We start from the raw sequence: 18804 nt of genomic DNA, 5'->3' as shown, positions 1-18804 counted from the left end.
GATTCTCAAACTCTTATTTTTAAAACCAATGCTGCAATTTAGTTTTTGAAAAGAAATTCGTAAGGAGACTTTCAAAACAAGACTTCAGCTCTTTCTAAATTCACTTTCCAGAAATTAATAACATTAAAAATCCCAGATGTTCATTTGTTCCAAAGCAACAGAAAAAGTTTAGTTAATACAGTTTAAAAATATGAATTACTGGAAAAAAACACAGTAGACTCAAGAAGATCAATACTTAATGGATGTGATTAGAATGCATGTTTTTATTGCCTATACTCTTACAGCACCGGTGGCAAACACAAGGCCGGCAGGCCAAATCCGGACCTTCACTTTGTTTTATCTGCCCCCCAGCCTTGTTTCTACCCGGCGGCAGGCCGAGCTCCTTGCCCCTGAAGTTAAGGAGTAGTTACATTTATACAGTCCTAAAATTACATTCGGCCCTTTGAAGGCAACCTCGAGGCTGATGTGGCTCCCAGGGAAAATGAGTTTGACACCCCTGCTCTTACAGTCTTTTAAGTATTTTTAAATGAGCAATTTTTCCACCCATCTAATCTCTTACCACCAATGGGCAATAACACTTAAGGAGAAACAATGTACCGTCGTGGCTAAGTAGTAGGTTTTTAGAAGCATCTAGGAATAAATGCATTACTTATTTACACAAATTGAAGGATATCACTCATAGAATCCTGAGAGTGCTCAATGTCAGCAGGCCAAAGAAGTAATCATGCAGTACACCTAGGCAGTACTGAATATTGTGATAATGTAAGTCACAAATACTTACCCTTGCCCAATTTTTTCATATCTTGTGTATTTTTTCTTAGGGTCACCTATGCTCACAATAGTTCCTATTTCAAACAAAAAACAACAAAAAGTTGTAAGGTCAGTCAAGCATTTCAAAATTGTAAATTAATTCTGATATCATTATTCCTTTTAATAAACTCCACTGATTTTGTTTAGTTACTTATGGTCATTTTGTATTCTCATATTGAGAAGCTATAGGTATGCATAAATATATACAAACTTCCTTTGAAAAAGTTACTAGCTATGACCCTTAGATTTGGCCCTTTGGGAAAAAGAGTTGCTCCCAAAAGTACTGACTATTCTGGAAATGTTACTCATTAGTCAAAACATAATAAACAAGCAAAGAAGAGTGTTTTGGGGCTTCACCAAATTTTTATTGAAGCTATTGTTCCTAAAAGAAAACAATTTCTTCTTTGTCTTAAGCCAAAATATAGGGTATAAATTAAAATCTATTTGGGCCAAAGGTTACAAGAGCAGTTAAGAACTTCAGAATAACGTAAAATGTAGAAGACATACTTAATTTCTCCATGATCTCTTCATCTGTCATTTTAGTCTTCTTTTTCTGTTTGTCAGAAGACTTGGCACCACCATCAACATTAGAATCACCAACTGGTGCAGGAATAGGGTCAATTACAGACCGTGTATAAATCTGCAGAGAGAGAGAGTCAATTACTGATATTTGAGAAAAAAATGTTTATGTATTCTTACTGGCACACCATTCAGTTCTTTGATTTTTAATCAGAACTAAGTTGTCTCCAGTGTTCCAAAGAAAGAGAGTATTTTCAGACCTGTCTTATAAGAGACTTGTAACTAAGAAGAACAAACGTGAAATATTTTTCTTTGGCACACCATACCTATCTTTTAAGTTCTTCTAGCAAAAGAGCAGGTCCGTGAAAGAAATGTAAGTGTAACCAGATCTAAAATGATATGCAAGCAACGAAGCAAAAAGAAGTTTAAAATCATGTTTTTACCAAAAAAGAGAAACAGAGAGCAAAATAACAGAAACCCTTGATATTAAAATTACTATTAACCCCTCCTAAATTTTTGTACAAATATGATTTCTACCATTTCCTTTCCAACAGCCAGTTAATAGGAGAGAAAGAAAACAGAGCCCTCTATCATTAGATCAGGATGCAATGGCAGTCCTCAGAGCTTTACCTGCCGAGTATACCAGCCAGCACTCCCTCACAGGCCACTGCACAGCACCTTCCCCTAATTTACTTGTAAATATTAGCACAAGGAGAGGGACAGGACTCTGTCTCTATCTAAGGTCATTACCATTAAAATTCTCCTATATCTGGTTTGGAATTTATTCTTAGCAGGCTCTTGAATGACACCAAGGCTTTGAGAGAATGTAAAATGAGAGATAAAATATGTAATTTGGGTATAAAGACCTAAGTTTTAGATATAACAGTTATCTGCATTGAGATAAACAGAGAAAGTCAGAGCAATACATGAATTCTCTGGAAGAAAAGGTTTAATATAAGTAGAAAAAACAATAAGTGGGGAGGGGAGCTTGCAGGGCTGGGTGAAAAAGGTGAAGGGATTAAGCAAACCCAAAAACAAACAAACAAACAAACTCACAGATACAGACACAGTAGGGTGATTACCAGACAGAAAGGGGGATAAATGGTGATAGAAGGAGACTTAGGGTGACACCACACCAAAGACATTCTATTTGTTTAACATGGCTTCCTCAACTAATCAAAGGGCTAGCTAAAACGTGTATTAAGGATTTACTTCTGATGTGTTACAGAACTGAACACCTGAAATCTGTAACTTTATCAACCAATGTCACCCCAACAAAATCAATTAAAAAAAAAAAGAGAGAGAAGTATTATAAAGAAGCCATTCAATTTTAATTTTCAAAAAAGCTAGTGTTTTCACAAGTGGTCTTTAGGTAAAGATCTCCTAGTCAAATTTCCCTACACTAAAATATTTTAAGCATGAGGGCTTTTAAAAATTGATCATTGGAAGTTAAATAGAGACTGCTTTTTAAAACACACATGCACAGACACACACAGCCCAATTCACTAATAAGACACTCACTGATTTTGTATGATCTGGTCGTGGGGCAATAACAGGAGGAGCAGCCTCTTCATCATCATCATCTTCCTCTGTTGCTGATGTTTCTGATCCCTTGGTACTCAGCTGTATTTATCAATGAGTGAAGTTGAGGAAGACAAGTCAAATATAACAATACATTAACATATGGCTCTCTTTTTAAAAGTACATACTTGAAAAAATATATTTATTTTAACAGCTCATTTCAAAATGACAATCCTCACTGGCTCTACTACAATCACCTAAAAAGTGAACACAATTTTCTAAGTAAAGAAAAAAAGTTTATGAAATAAATATGATAAATATCCAGTATTCTTGAGAGAATTTACACCCAAATTTATATAGAGAATTCTATACCCTATAAACAAACCCTAAAAGTAAACAACAAGCCCTGGCCAGGCAGATCGGTTGGTTAGAGAGCTGTCCTGATGCACCAAGGTTGCACCTTCCGGTCAGGGAACATGTAAGAGTCAACCAATGCATAAAGAAGTGGAATAACAAACTGATGTTTCTCTCCCCAACCCTTTCCTCTCTCTCTCTAAAATCAATCAATAAAAAAATTTTAAAGTAAACGATGACTTTACTTGTTAAGACCAAAAATATAGATCCTCTAGGGTTTGTATTAGTCAGAGTCATTTTAAGGAATTTAAAACAACTACATTTCACCAGAAAAAAAAAAAAGAAAAAAGAAGGTGGCAAATGAAGCAACAGAGGAAGGCATTAACCTTGATATAGAGATTACTATAAAACAGGGTTGTGCTAGGTAGGTACTTTACAAGTTATCCCATTTAATCTTCATATAACCCCTGGAGACTGTTTCCTTCCAACTGAGGAACTGAAAATAAAATGGTGACTTTGCAGGAGCATGGTAACTTAGAAACAGTTTCAGACAACTTTGAAGACTGACAGGCTTCTCTACTGTTCAGTATGTCTCCATCGTCTATATTCAGTAGAATGGTGCCCAAGGAAAAGACTAGGAAGTCCTTTGTATTCATGTGTATACATGGAAACATTAGCAACAGCAGCTAACCTGCTCTAGATCGTAAGTTTTAGACACTTTGAGTTTATATTAAGGACATTCATTCTATTTGTTTAACATGGCTTCCTCAACTAATCAAGCGGCTAGCTAAAATGTGTATGAAGGAGTTATTTATTTCTAATGGCTGTAATTTATTTTAGAAAGCAAAATAAAAACTAAAATTTGTTTTGAATAACTTAAATGAGGACGAGAGCTATAAGAAATAACATATTAACTCACTGCTGGTGTTCCAGAAGGGAAGCCATCTTTCTCTGAATATGAAAAAGAAAATAATGCTAAGTTAATATTTCAAAAAACAAATGTCTAAAAACAAGAAAGATGATAAAAAGCAGAACAAGTAAAATGTTCTTAGACTGATTTTAAGTTGAATTAAGTCTTGAGAAAAATGACAATATCAATATTCAAACAAGAATTTATATAAGATTGAGTCAACAAATCTCCAATCTTAATGGAACTCTAAGTTTACTAAAAATTATTGAATTGCATACTTCAAATGGGTGAATTTTATAGCATGTAAATTATACCTTAATAAAGTTATTAAAAACTTATTTGAAACTACACCTGTAAATCTGTATATGTTAAAATAAACAAAAATTTATTTACAATAATACTTTCTCCAGAAAACTGCCCATTGAGCAACTTAAAGAAACCATGAAGACAATGACAAGTGTGTGAAGGACAACTCTTGACATAAATTGTGACCAGTATGAAAACAAATCCTGCCCTGGCTAGTGTGGCTCAGTGGATTAAGTGGTAGCCTCTGAACCAAAGGGTAGCCGGTTTGATTCCCAGTCAGGGCACATGCCTGGGTTGCGGGTAAGGCCCCCAGTAGGGGGTGTGCAAAAGGCAACCACACACTAATGCTTCTCTCTCTCTTTTTCTCCCTCCCTTCTGCTCTCTAAAAATACATACATACACACACAAATCTTAAAATAAATAAATAAATAAAAGAAAGGAAAGCAAATCCCTGAGGGCCAAACAGTTCATTAAAACTAAATGTTCAAATACTCATTCTGGAGTTTAGAACATTAAGCTGTGTTGTGTTTTACTTTAAAAAATAATATATATGTATGAAATGTATGATTTTCTGGTGCAACGTTGATTTTTTAAAAAGATTACTATTTTACAAAGTTACTAGTTGACAGAAAAGTTCTAGGGACAAGTATAACTTTTTGCTAAGATGGACTAACAAGGTAAAAAAGGTCAAAATCACTTGCCAAGTGGTCCTTCTGCAATGATGCAATCAAATTATGTACAATAAAAACCACATGTATGACTTTAGGAGACAGAGGAACACATTAAATGTCATAGGATATAATTAGTAAAATCCATGCTAGGGAAACAAGACAAACGATCTCGTTTCTTTCACAAATAAATTGCAAGGAAAAAGAGACCATGAAAACCAGCATGAGACAGGGGAAGAGGAAGCATAAATATCAAAAAAGATTCAAGAGATATAGCAACCAACTGCAATGTATAAACTTTACTGCAATCCTGATTCAAACAAACAAACTGTTTTTTAAAATCCACTATTCTCCCGTTCTTACCTGATATTTGTATTTTGAGGTACATATTCTTTTAGTCTAATAATTATTTTATTTATATATTTGGTAAGTTTCAACTTTTGAGTGGACTTCAACATTTTTACTTCAAATTCTTGCATTTATACGGTAAAACTGTCCTCTTGTCTCACTAACAATAAATGTATTTCTAATATGAGCTATAAATCAGCATCTTTCCCTTCTATTTCTGGAAGTCATTCAAAAGCAATGAAGAGGAAAATAAAATAAGCAAAAGGCCAAAGCATCCACTTTTGTCAAAACTAAGAATAATATAATCCCCAGATTCCAAATTATGTGTAAGAGCTGCTCCAGTTAGTTTGTAAAAGGTAGATCCATGCAAGGGAAAAAATGGAGACAAAAACCATAGCTTAGTTTTTGTTTTGTTCTGTTTTTTTTAAGAAGGCATCTTTTTATCTAGAAGAGCATCAGACTCTGCAATCTCATCTGAATCAGCCTTTTAGAGCTGACTGATGTCTTACCTGGAGGAGTAAAGCTCAGATATTTCTGCTTCACTGTGTTGGAGTCATAGAACTTTAAGACATCCAACACAGCCTGAGGATTCTTCTTTTGCTCTAGTTTGGTGATATTGGAAGTCTGTAATAATCGGGCCCATTGTTCCGGCATGCCCTAAAAACAAGACAGTCGGAAATTAGTTAATCTGAGTTGCTCTAATAAAATCCATTTCCTGAGGCAAATGACAAAATACAATGGCAAATCAATCTATACAACTACGGGTTTGACTTAATTCTAAAAGGCCTATTTTTTGATCACCTTAAGACTTCCATGCAAGATGGCGGCACACATAAATATGGCTTGCCACCTCCCACAGCCACATCAAAATTACAACTAACTGCAAACAACCATTATTCATAACTGTCAGGAACAGAGCTAAATGGACGTCCCACAACTTCAGAATTAAAGAAGAAAACACATCAAGATTGATAGGAAGGGTAAAGACGCTGAATGGGCTGGTCCCACACCCACATGTGCTGGATAAGAATCGGGAGAGTTATCTCAGGAGCAAGGGGTCCCAGCCCCACCAACAGGCACCCCAGCCCAGGATTCCGGTGCTAGGAAGACAAGTAAGTCCCCACAGCTTCTGGCTGTAAAAACCAGGGGGGATTGAAGCTGTGGAAGACAAACTGCTGGAGTCCCAGGCAGTTCTTTTTACAAGGCCTGCACATAGACTTACTCTGGTTTACTTCCTCTGAGCTTCAGCATGGGGCAACAGATGGAAAGGCACCAGAGACATACAGGGAGGAGCTGAAGTGTCTGGCATCTGGGTGAGAGATGGAGGGCAGCTTTCTCCCAGGCAGAAGTGCTGGCGGAGGCCACTGCTCCTATTCTGCGCACTGCTCCCACAGGGCTGGCTGGTGGGCGCCGTACATGAGACTTCACCTACCTGGCTCACACTGTTCGCTATACCCTATGATTCCCCGAGGCTCCACCACCCAACTTTTGAGCCCACCCAAGCTGTTTCCAGTGGCTTTTCCATATGAATGTCTTGTCTTGGGTCACGCTTCAGATTCTCCTAAATCAGGGGTGTCAAACCTCATTTTCACCAGGGCCCACATCAGCCTCGTGGTTGCCTTCAAAGGGCTGAATGTAATTTCAACTCCTTAGCAGTTAGGAGTAAGTTACATTTATACATTCCTAAAATTATTTTGGCCCTTTGAAGGCAACCGAGAGGCTGATGTGGGCCCCAATGAAAATGAGTTTGACACCCCTGTCCTAAATTCTCTCAAACAAGCAGCATCTGGCCTCAGCCTGCCCTGTGCCTATTGCTAAGTGGCCCCAGGCCTGGTACTAGCAGCAGCTGGCCTTGGTTCACAGCTTGGACTTGCCTGGGTACCTCCAAATCCAGCACAAGTAGCAGCCAACTGCAGATGGCTTTGTAGGTTATGCTGGGTGGCCCAGGGCTGAACACAGGTGGTGGCTGACCTTATTAGCTTCCACCTCCTGGGAGGCCCCAGAGCCTGTGCACCCAGTGGACAGCTATAGACCAAATCAGAGCACCACCACCCAACCGCCTCAATGAGTAACATAGTCAAGGGGTGGACTCAGTGGGCACCAGAGCCCTGCTAAAGTAAGTCCTGCTCTGTGGCGTGGGCCCCTACACAGCTGGTCTTCCATGGTGGTCAGTGGTCACAGCCAGTCCTTAGTCCTTACAGTTGATTGGCTTAGATAAACCACTCTTACTGATCTGCCAACAGAAATCAAGGCTCAACTACAACATAGGGATGTACATCATCCACACAGTGGGCACACCTTGAGTACCCAGCTTGGGTGGTAGGGGATGCTGTGCCACTGGACCCCACTCTTCCAAGACAGGGAGTCATAGCAGCTCTACCTAATACATAGAAACAAACACAGGGAGGCTGCCAAAATGAGGCGACAAAGAAACATGGGTCAAATGAAAGAACAGAACAATATTTCAGAAAAAGAACTAATATAAGGGATCGAAAACACTCAATCAGAAGAGGAAGAAGAAAAAAGAACCCCCAAAACTGAGGAGAGTGTAAGAAGTCTCTGAAACAACTTTAAGCATACCTACTTTGCATCATGGCGTTGCTGGGAGGAGAAGAGAAAGAGCAAGAAATTGAAAACCTATTTCAAAGAACAATGACAGAAAATGTCACTAACTTGATGAAAGAAATAGACGTACAAGTCCAGGAAGCACAGAGAGTCCCAAAGAGATGAACCCAAAGAGGCCCACACTGAGACACATCATAATAAAAATGCCAAAGGTTAAAGACAAAGAGAGAATCTTAAAAGCAGCAAGAGAAAAGCAATTAGTTACCTACAAGGGAACCCCCATAAGACTGTCAGATGACTTTTCAAAAGAAACTTTACAGGCTAGAAGTGACTGGCAAGAAACACTCAAAGTGATGAAAAGGAAGGACCTACATTTAAGATTACTGAACCCAGCAAAGCTATGATTTAGAATTAAAGGACAAATAAAGTGCTTCCCAGACAAGAAAAAGCTAAAGTTCATCATCACCAAACCAGTATTATAGAAATGTTAAAGGGCCTTCTTTAAGAAGAATATCAAATATATGAATAAAATGGCAATAAATATGTATCTATCAATAATTGAATCTAAAAAACAAAATAAACAAAGCAGAAGAGAAGCAGAATCATAGATACAGAGAGTGTTTTGATGGATGCCAGATGCAAGGGAAGTATGGGCAAAAAAGGCGAAGGGATTAAGTAGTACAAATTGGTTGTTACAGAAAATTCATGGGGATGTAAGTACTGCAATAGGGAGTGTAGTAGCCAAAGAACATGCATGAACATGGACAATAGTGTAGTGACTGCCTCAGGGAGTAGGGGCAGTGGGGTCTGCAGCAGAGGGGGCAAACAGGGAAAAAATTGGGACAAGTGTAATAGCATAAACAATAAAATATAATTTAACTTAAAAAAAATAAAATAAAAGCCCTAGTTTTGTAAAGGTCTGTTTATCCAAATCTATTTTGCATAATTATAATTAATAGGCCCCGCTCCCTAGGAAAAATATACATCCATCCACAAACATTTTTAGAAGAAGAGAAACACATTAAGAACTCAGTATGTACACCAGAAAGTTACTTTCAAACTTAATACTGAATGGAAAAGCATGAGTGATGACATAAAAGTGAGTCCCATTAGGTAAACTTACAGTGAATTCTCCAGTAACAGCATCAAAGCCAACATGGATGGTGTGCTCAAAATCAGATGGAGGAGAAATTTCTGGCCGTTCCTTCTCTTTCTTCTTACTTCCTATGGAGCATTAATAAAAATGAATCAGCCTATTTAAACAAAATAATCATGTTTATATTTTTTCTAAAACAGATTACGAGCAAGTTATTCTAGAAAAGAGATTTCCCTTAAAGACAGTGATTGATAGGAAACTGACAAATGAAGTCAGGTAACCAATCCTGTCATCAAGGGGGGTTGGGGTGAGGACAACCGGTGTCCAGATTAGAGAAGCATACAGATTCCCAGCACTAGACCTGATTAAAAGGGCACAACACAGAAGAGACAGCCCCTTAGGACATTAGTTCATTCTCTCATAAGTAAAGGCCCATATCTTATATATATATATATGCTGAGTAATTTGGAAAATGTCTATCAAATTCTATTTCCATTTGGTTATATTCATTCAGAAAAAACAACTTACAGTACTATGACAATATAGATAATATGCACTGTATAGATTAGTTTACAAAGATCACACCAACTTTCTTGTGCAACTCTAACCCCCCCCCCTTTTTTAAAGGAAATATTTATTTTACTTTTAGAGAGAGGGGAAGGGAGGCAGAAAGAGAGGAAGAGAAACATCAATGTACAAGAGAAATACAGATCGATAGCCTTTTGCATGCCCCCCAACCAGCACCTGACCTGCAACCCAGGCATGTGCCCTGACTGGAATTGAACTGGTGACCTTCCACTTTGCAGGATGCCACCCAACCCACTGAGCCATGCAGGTCAGGGCCAACCCCTCCTTTTTACTCAAGTCAGTAACAGGGCTTCATTTTAAAGTTTCCATTTTTCTATGGTTCCACCAACTATTTTTGCAACATTTCCACAACACACCTGTCAATATTCGCTGTAAATCTGTTTCTTTACTCGTCATCTCACTCTCTGATCTCTGTTCTTATCAGCAGTCATTTATATGCCTAGGTTTCTGGTATAGCTGTCACCCTAGCACTTTTCTCACCTTTGTCCTGTGCTAGAATCTGTTTTCTGTATCCTGTCTGTTTTTTCCTCTTCTTGGTTTACTCCTTGGTAATTTTTGACTACACACATATTTAGGTGAAAATGTTTATCCTACCTCAAAATTTCTTCTAATTTCCAGTGTTGCCATATGTAGGTCAATGACATTCTGAGCCACTGTTGGGTCTATTTCTGGATGCTCCACTTTATTGCAATGTTCTGTTTATCTGTATGCCAATGCCAGACTGCCTTGATTACTAAAGTTTTTAAATAAGCATTGAAACCACATGGCATGAGCCTTGTAACTTTTTCTTTTTTTTCAAAGCTTCTTGGCTAGGTCCTTTGCATTTCTGTGTAAATGTTAGAATAAGCTCGACAATTTTACAAAAAAGCCTGCTGAGATTTTGACTGGGATTGTAGTATCTATTTTGTTCAGTATTAACATAGCCAGTCCAGGTTTCTTTTCACTGTTAGCATACTTTTAAAATTCTTTTATTTTAACCTACTTATGGATTTTATATTTTTTAAGCGGATTTCTTGTAGGCAGCAAATTAGGTCTGCTTTAGCAATTTAATAATTTCTGCCTTTTAAGTGGGGTGTCTAGATCAGTTACATTTAACTATGATTATTACTATAGTTGGGTTAAACTTACCATCCTATTATTCACTTTCTAATGGTCTCTCTCTAGTCTTTCTTTTTATTTTCCTCCTTTGGATTAACTATTTTTTAAATAATTTCCTTTATCTCCTCTGTTGTTTTTTTCAGCCCTAACTTCTTATCTGTACAGAGGTTACGGCTGATCTGAGATACACAAACTCTTTTCTTAAATACTGTTACATATAACAGCTGTACAGGTTCAAGGTAATGACTAGCTGTGCGTCTGTATGTGACTAATGCTCAGCCATAACATTTAAGCCATCAGTAGTTTGGTTATAACATGTGTTTCCTAAGGGTGTGTGATATTTGATAGTAAATTGTATCTGAGAGAAATTGTGAACTCCAAAGTCAGTGTTGGTGTTGTTTATTTATTTTTCTTTGGTGAACCTGGAAGTCAGTGTTGTTGTTGTTGTTGTTGTTTTAATTTATCGTTGGAAAAATACATCGACTGGATAATGCAAGCAATGTTGAAGAACTTCAGCCAATGCTACTTGAGTCCAATGATGAGAATGATAGTGTTGAATGTGAAAATGAAAGTGATTTAGAAGATGGAGATTATGTGGTTTGTTCAGAAGATTAGGATACCAAGCAAGATACTTCTAGTAAAGAATGTGAAGATGAATTAGACATGAATGAAGAGTATTTTTTTTGAAAGGATAAAGAATCAAAATGAGGAAAAATCTAGTAAGAAGAAAACTTAGGAACAGTTGCAGAATATTGTGTATCAACTGCCATTAGTTTGGCCAAACACAAAAAATGTCAAGACAGAATTTGAAACTTGGGATTGCTTGGTCACAAATAGTATTTAAGATCTAATTTTATTATATACAAATGAATAAACTGATTCTATTTCAAGATGGTTTTCACAAGATGCTAAAATGAATAGACAAAACTGAATTGAAGGCATTTTTAGGCCTCTTATATCTAGTTGGTTTACATAGTAGCAACTGGCTAAATTTGCAGGACTTATGGGCTACAGATGGTAGTGGGATTGAAATTTTTAGACTTACAATATATTATGGAGATTTAGGTTTATTCATAATTGTATCAAGTTTGGTAACAAACCTACCCACTTAGAATGCCTGAAAGTGCACAAATTAGCAGCTGTGACAGACATTTTCTCAGCATTTGTAGAAAACTGTAAATTGTTACTCTATGGGACAGAAGGTAAAAACAGACAAAATGTTACCTGGATTTAGAGGCAAATATGGGTTTAGACAATATATTCCATCCAAGCCTAGTAAATATAGTATAAAAATTTTTGCTATGGGCAATTCAAAAGTATTTTACACAGGAAATCTTGAAATATATATACTGGAAAGCAGCCCAAAAGTCCTTACTTGATTAGTAATAAACCGGCATATATAATCAAGAGACCTGCAGAACCCATTTACTCACCAGGACGTAATATTATAGAAAGTAACTGGTTCACGGATAGAAATCTCTGACTTGAAAACGGAGGAACTTCCATTATGCAGGTACCGTTCGTAACAATAACCCCTAACTACCTGTGAATTTGTGTCTTCTAAAAACAGACCAGAAAAAATCCAACTTATCTGCTTTCAGTGCAGATTATATACTTCTACCTCATATACTCAAAAAAGGGAAAAACGTAACTAAGTATGCATTTCAATGATGCCGTAAAATTTAGATTTGCAGAACCTGACATAATACAACATTGCAACCAAACAAAATCAGGAGTTGACACTGTGGACCACACAACAGGTACATATAACATGGCCAGGAACAACAGAAGATGGCCTATGGTTATACTCTACACCACAGGTGGCAAACACGAAGCCCACAGGCCAAATCCAGCCCTCCCCCTGGTTTTATCTGGCCCAGCACCTTGTTTCTACCCAGCGGCAGCACTGAGCTCTTGCTTAACTGTTAAAAGAGTAGTTACATTCATACAGTCCTAAAATCCCATTCGGCCCTTTGAAGGCAACCTTGAGGCTGGTATGGCCCCCAGTACAAATGAGTTTGACGCCCCTGCTCTACACAATTTTGAATATTGCAGGAATAAACGCTCAGACTATTCATATGCTGAACAGCAATGTGAAATAAGGTGCAGAATATTTATTAGAAATCTCATAATGCAGTTATTGTCAGGACAAATAAAAAGGCATCCAGAAATCTCTACAGGTGTGCATAATACTTTACAACTGAAACTTCATCAATTTCAACACAAATTGAAGGAAATTCTAACAACATAGATACAGCTTCCTCAACAAGCAGAGAAAGATGTGTTAGGAGCTGTGCATTTGAAACGAGTCACTGATCAAAATATTTTTACAAATGTGTTGAAAAGTATTTATGCCTCATGCATAGCAATACTGTTTGTGATGACTGTTACAAATGTTTTGCAAAGCCAACCATTGAACATTTTGATTAATGTTAAAAGACATTTTTTGGTTGTATTTTTTTTAGCAATATCCATGTTTCTATTATTTAAAAAGAAAAATTTTTATTTATATTTTTATATTTAATTTCTAGATTGTTGACTAAAATTAAATAAAAATCATGCATTTTATCATGTAAATAAATAAATGCAAATGTGCAGTTCAAAATTTTTTCCCCACATTTCAGTACATACTAATCATGAATGTATCTCTTGGATAAACATGACCCATGTTGTAATTTTTTTTGACCACGACCTCTGTGGGGTTAAGTACCATGAAGTTTACTTGTGGAACCAAGATGGAGGCGTAGGTAGACACACTGCGCCTCCTCGCACAACCAGAACCAACAGAAAACAGAACTGCAAGGAAGTCCGACACCAAGTAGATAAAAAAGAAACATTCATCCAGACCGGTAGGAGGGGCGGAGACGGGCAGCCTGGGGGGAGAGGACTCCTGTTGCTGTGGCGGGAGGGAGACTGGAGGAGTGTGGGACGAACGGGGCAGGCAGTCTGACCACTAGCAGACCCTGCAGCCCGAAATCACACACAGATAAACCGAGAGGGCCGGACCCAGAGTGGCGGAGAACAGGGCAGGCAGAGCAGCGGGTAGCACCCCGCGGCCCCACACTCGTGCATAGATAAACCAGGATGAACTGCGGGGAGCAAAGCAGACCTCTCAGCCCACGGCTCCAGCGCGGGGGAAATAAAGCCTCAAACCTCTGATTTAAAACACTGGTGGGGGTTGGGGAAGCAGCAGGAGAAACTCCCAGCCTCACAGCAGAGCTCATTGGAGACACCCACAGGGGCCTAGAGATTGCACAAGCCCACCCACTCAGGAACCAGCACCAGAGGGGCCCAATTTGATTGTGGGTAGCAGAAGGAGTGACTGCAATCCATAAAGAGTGGAGCAGGCGCCATTGCTCCCTCTCGGCCCCTCCCCCACTTACAGTGTCACAGTGCAGCGATCAGCATTAGATCAGCATTACCTCGCCCCAGGGAACACCTAAGGCTCCGCCCTTTTAAGTAACAGAAGCGCCAAGAGGGGGGGGGGGGGGGAAATGGCCCAAATGACAGAACACTTCAAAGCTCCAGAAATAATTCAACTAAGCAGCGAACAGATAGCCAACCTATCAGATGCACAGTTCAAAACACTGGTAATTAGGATACTCACAAAATTGGTTGAATTTGGTCAAAAACTAGATGAGAAAATGAAGGCTATGCTAAGAGAAACAAAGGAAAATGTATAGGGAACCAATAGTGATTGATGCGAAGGAAACTGGGACTCAAATCAATGGTGTGGACCAGAAGGAAGAAAGAAACATCCAACCAGAAAAGAATGAAGAAACAAGAATTCGGAAAAATGAGGAGAGGCTTAGGAACCTCCAGGACATCTTGAAACGTTCCAACATCCGAATTATAGGGGTACCAGGAGAAGAGGAAGAACAAAAAATTGAAAACTTATTTGAACAAATAATGAAGGAGAACTTCCCCAGTCTGGCAAAGGAAATAGACTTCCAGGAAGTCCAGGAAGCTCAGAGAGTCCCAAAGAAGCTGGACCCAAGGAGGAACACACCAAGGCAAATCATAATTACATTCCCCAAGATGAAACAGAAGGAGAGAATCTTACAAGCAGCAAGAGATAAGGACACAGTTACCTACAAAGGAGTTCCCATAAGACTGTCAGCTGATTTCTCCAAAGAGACCTTACAGGCAAGAAGGGGTTGGCAAGAAGTATTCCAAGTCATGAAAGGCAAGGACCTACATCCAAGATTCCTGTATCCAGCAAAGCTATCATTTAGAATGGAAGGGAAGATCAAGTGCTTCTCAGATAAGGTCAAGTTCAAGGAGTTCATCATCACCAAGCCCTTATTATATGAAAAGTTAAAGGGATTTATCTAAGACAAAGAAGACAAAAAATATGAACAGTATAAATGACAGCAAACTGACAGTTATTAACAACCACACCTAAAACAAAAACAAAAGCAAACTAAGCAAACAACTAGAACAGAAACAGAACCACAGAAATGGAGATCACATGGAGGGTTATCAACAGGAAAGTGGGATGGGGAGAGAGGGGGGAAAAGCACAGAGAGTAAGTAGCATAAATGGTAGGTAGAAAATAGACAGGGGGAGGGTAAGAATAGTATAGGAAATGTAGAAGCCGAAGAACTTATAAGTATGACCCATGGACATGAACTATAGGGGGGAAATGTGGGAGGGAGGGGGTGTGGAGGATGGAGTTAAGTGAAGGGGGGAAAATGGGACAAATGTAATAGCATTATCAGTAAAATATATTATAAATAAATAAATAAAACAATTCAATGGGTTTTAGTGTATTCATAGAATTGTGCTACCCCCACCACAATCTAACTTTAGTGATTGCACAGAGTTTGGGGTGGGGAAGAAGGAGCAATCCAGAGTGATTGCAAGTGGGCATAAGGTTTCTTTTAGGGATGATGGATATATTCCAAAGTATTTTCTGTCTCCACATATTTGCCTGTTATGGCCATTTCATATAAATGGGATCACACACATGTGATTATTTGTAAATGACCTTTTTAACTTAGTCTTTAAGGTTCATCCATGCAATAGCATGTTTCTGTGCTTCATTTCATAATAACTCAACTGATTATCTTTTAAAGAGATTCACCTACATGCCTTTGTGCCTCCCCCACCTCTTTCTCCAAGGGCTACTGCTTTAAAGATTTAGATAAGGAAAAACAATTACCATTCACATTGATTTTCATTCCTTTAAGCAGATGCACATTTCCATCTGTTTAAAGGATTTGGTTTGTTCCTTGTAGTACAAGCCTGCTGGTAGTAAATTTTTTCAGCTTTTATACATTTTTAAGTCTTGTTTCCCCTTCATTTTTGAAAGATATTTTCACAGGATATAGAATTCCAATTTGACAGATTTTTTTTTGTTCCTGAAGATATTGCTTCTTGTTTTCCAGCTTGCATTGTTACTTATATCAAGTTTGTTGTCATTTTTTTTTTTTTGTTCCTCTATATGTAGTGTGTCTTTTTTTCTGGCAGATTTTCGTTTTCTGGCTTAAAACAGTAAGCATTTTTAAAATAATACACTGTATATTTTTATGGCAGCTTCAGGTTCACAGAAAACTGAACCAAGAGTTGGAAAGTTTTTAAGATTTTTCTCTTTATCACTGGTTTTAAACAACTTAGCTGTGCGCCTTGGGGTGGTCTTTTTTTTTTTTTTTTTTTTTTAAAGATTCTCTGCTACATTTTAGTCTCCTTGAGGGTTGAGACCACATCTTTTATTGTATCCAACACAGTCCTTAGTATAATGCTTTGAACATATTTGGAACTCAGTACATATTTAATTAATATCTATTTTAATTTAGGTAGTTTTGATGTAGAAGATACATAAGATATAAGCAGTGAAATAGATTGGTATGTGTACTCTCTAGTTGGGAACCCAATTTCAATTAGTTTTCATTTGCAAAAGAACTTTCACTAAGATTTTGTGGCAAAATGAAAATTGAAGGAGTTGGCATTCTTTTTATTTTTTCCTGTTTTATTTTTTAATAGTTCATTTTTATTATTATTTCTTCCATTACCATTTATCCCCCCATACCCTCTTCTACCTCAAGCCTCCTCCCTCCCTTCCCTTTTCTGTACTTGAAATACTGAACTCTTGAATCTATGGGTTTATAGTTTCCACTAAATGTGGAAAATTTCCAGGCATTTTTAAAAAGTGTTTTTTTAACATTTCCCTTTCCCCTTCTTTAGAGACTTCAATTACACTTACATTAGTCTGCTTAAGCTGCCCCATAGCTGTTCACTTTTGTTTTAGGTTTTTCCCTCACAGTTTCATTTTGGATGGCTTCTATTGCCATGTTTTCAAATCCACTAATTTTTTTCGTATGCAATGTCTAACCTACTGTTAGTTCCATCCACTGTATTTTCCACCTCTAGAATTTTGATTTGCTTTTTCCTATCTTCCATTGCTGCTTCTTAATATTCTGAATTCTTTTGGATCCTTCCATATATGGGACACAATTATTTAACTGGTTTAGTATCTTTACCTACCAATTCTATCATTTCTGCCACTTCTGGATTGATTCCAATTGGTGAATTTTGCTCATTATGGGTCTTTGCATGTATGAAAAATATTGACTGGATGACAGACATCGAAATTTTATCCTTGTTAGGTGCTAGATGTTTTTGTATTCCTACAAATGTTAGTGAACTTTGGAACATAGAAAGGTGAGTCTTTGCTGTTTCCTCATATAGGAGAGAAACAAATTTAGAAAGTTGATCCTTTTAGGTATTACTTTTAAGGTTTTCTTAGGCAGGACTGGAGCAACATTTAACCTAAGGCTAATTCTACCCCATTACTGAGGCAAAATTCTGTCATATAATGTTTCATAGTCTGAATGGTGAGAACACAAAATATTCCAGCCCCTGTGTGAGCTTCGAGAAATGTTCCTTCTAATCATTCCCAGTGGCCCTTTCTCTAGCTTTTGATAGTTTTATCACATACTCCACACATGTGCAACTGAAGACTCAAGGGTGACCCTCTGCAGGTCTTTCTCTCCCTCTCCGTTTAGCTCTTTACTCTCTGGTATCTGTACTACCAACTAGCTATTTTTGCATCCCCCAATTCCCAGCTACTTCTCAACTCTTAGGTGTTCTTAAGAGCACCTAAGCGCTCCTCCAGTACTGCAGCCTGAAAACTCTCTCCAGGCAGTAAGCTGGATCAATTGTTGGACTCACCTTACTTGTTTTCCATCTCTTAGAAATCACTTTCCTTTATTGCCTGATGTACAATGCCTTGAAAACCACTCTTTTGTATGTATTTTTTCCCCAGTATTTTAGTTCTTTCAGGTAGAGGAGTAAATCTAGTCCCTGTCACTTCCTCTTAACTGGAAGTAGTAACAGGTTTGGCCATCTTACCTGTAATGTAATGTAATTTTAGAATGTGATTTGATGTGCTATTCATTCATCAGTGAAGAACACATCAAAGTGTGTGTTGAGTACTCAGTGAGCCCCTTTCATCTGGAACTCATATTCTCAAGATCTGGAAAATTTTTTCTATTATTTATTTCCTTCTATTTTCTTGGTTCATTAACAGTTTTATCAGTCCATCTAGGTCTGATTTTACAACTGTTATCTTTTCTCTCGTATTCTTTATCTATGCATTATTGTTTAATGATCTGGCAGAATTTTATTAACTATCTCCCACTCTTCACCTATGGACATGTTGTTTGTTTTGGTTATATGAAAAGTTGATTTTCCAAGAATCATTTTTCATTGTTCTCTGATCATTCTTTCTCTGAGAATACTTATCTTGTTTCATGGATGCACTTTATCTTCTCCGTTATATGGTTTATATGTGTGTGTAGGTTGGGGTTTTTTTCTTCCTACATTGTCTGTTTCTTCCACCTTCTTTTTTTAGCTCCTGTTGTTTTGGCTTCTATTGTGTAAAGGGCTTTTGGTAAATGTTTGATAATCCTTCATTATCTATTCATATATAAAAGTATTAACAAGTTAACTGGCAGATTAAGTCAGCCTTTTCAATAAAGATGGGGGTGGGATGTGGGGAACCTAAAGTATTTTTTTCC

The 18804-nt window shown here is 37.7% G+C and overlaps 1 protein-coding gene across 1 annotated transcript in view; it reads right to left on the bottom strand.

Moving 5' to 3' along the window:
* Window positions 1-18804, bottom strand: part of PAK2 (p21 (RAC1) activated kinase 2) — a 96885-nt gene that overhangs the window by 28801 nt on the left and 49280 nt on the right. Inside the window, exons 3-8 of the mRNA XM_024578141.4 lie at window positions 9125-9225; window positions 5946-6093; window positions 4124-4155; window positions 2851-2952; window positions 1318-1450; window positions 782-845 (exon numbers count right to left, since the gene is read on the bottom strand). Coding sequence (XP_024433909.2) covers window positions 782-845; window positions 1318-1450; window positions 2851-2952; window positions 4124-4155; window positions 5946-6093; window positions 9125-9225 — 580 coding nt within the window. The remainder of the gene's footprint in view (window positions 1-781; window positions 846-1317; window positions 1451-2850; window positions 2953-4123; window positions 4156-5945; window positions 6094-9124; window positions 9226-18804) is intronic.

This window comes from Desmodus rotundus, chromosome 2 (genome assembly GCF_022682495.2).
Source record: "Desmodus rotundus isolate HL8 chromosome 2, HLdesRot8A.1, whole genome shotgun sequence".
Classification (NCBI taxonomy): domain Eukaryota; kingdom Metazoa; phylum Chordata; class Mammalia; order Chiroptera; family Phyllostomidae; genus Desmodus; species Desmodus rotundus.
Note: the sequence above shows the minus strand (reverse complement) of the source record. Positions and strands in the feature narration are given on the sequence as shown.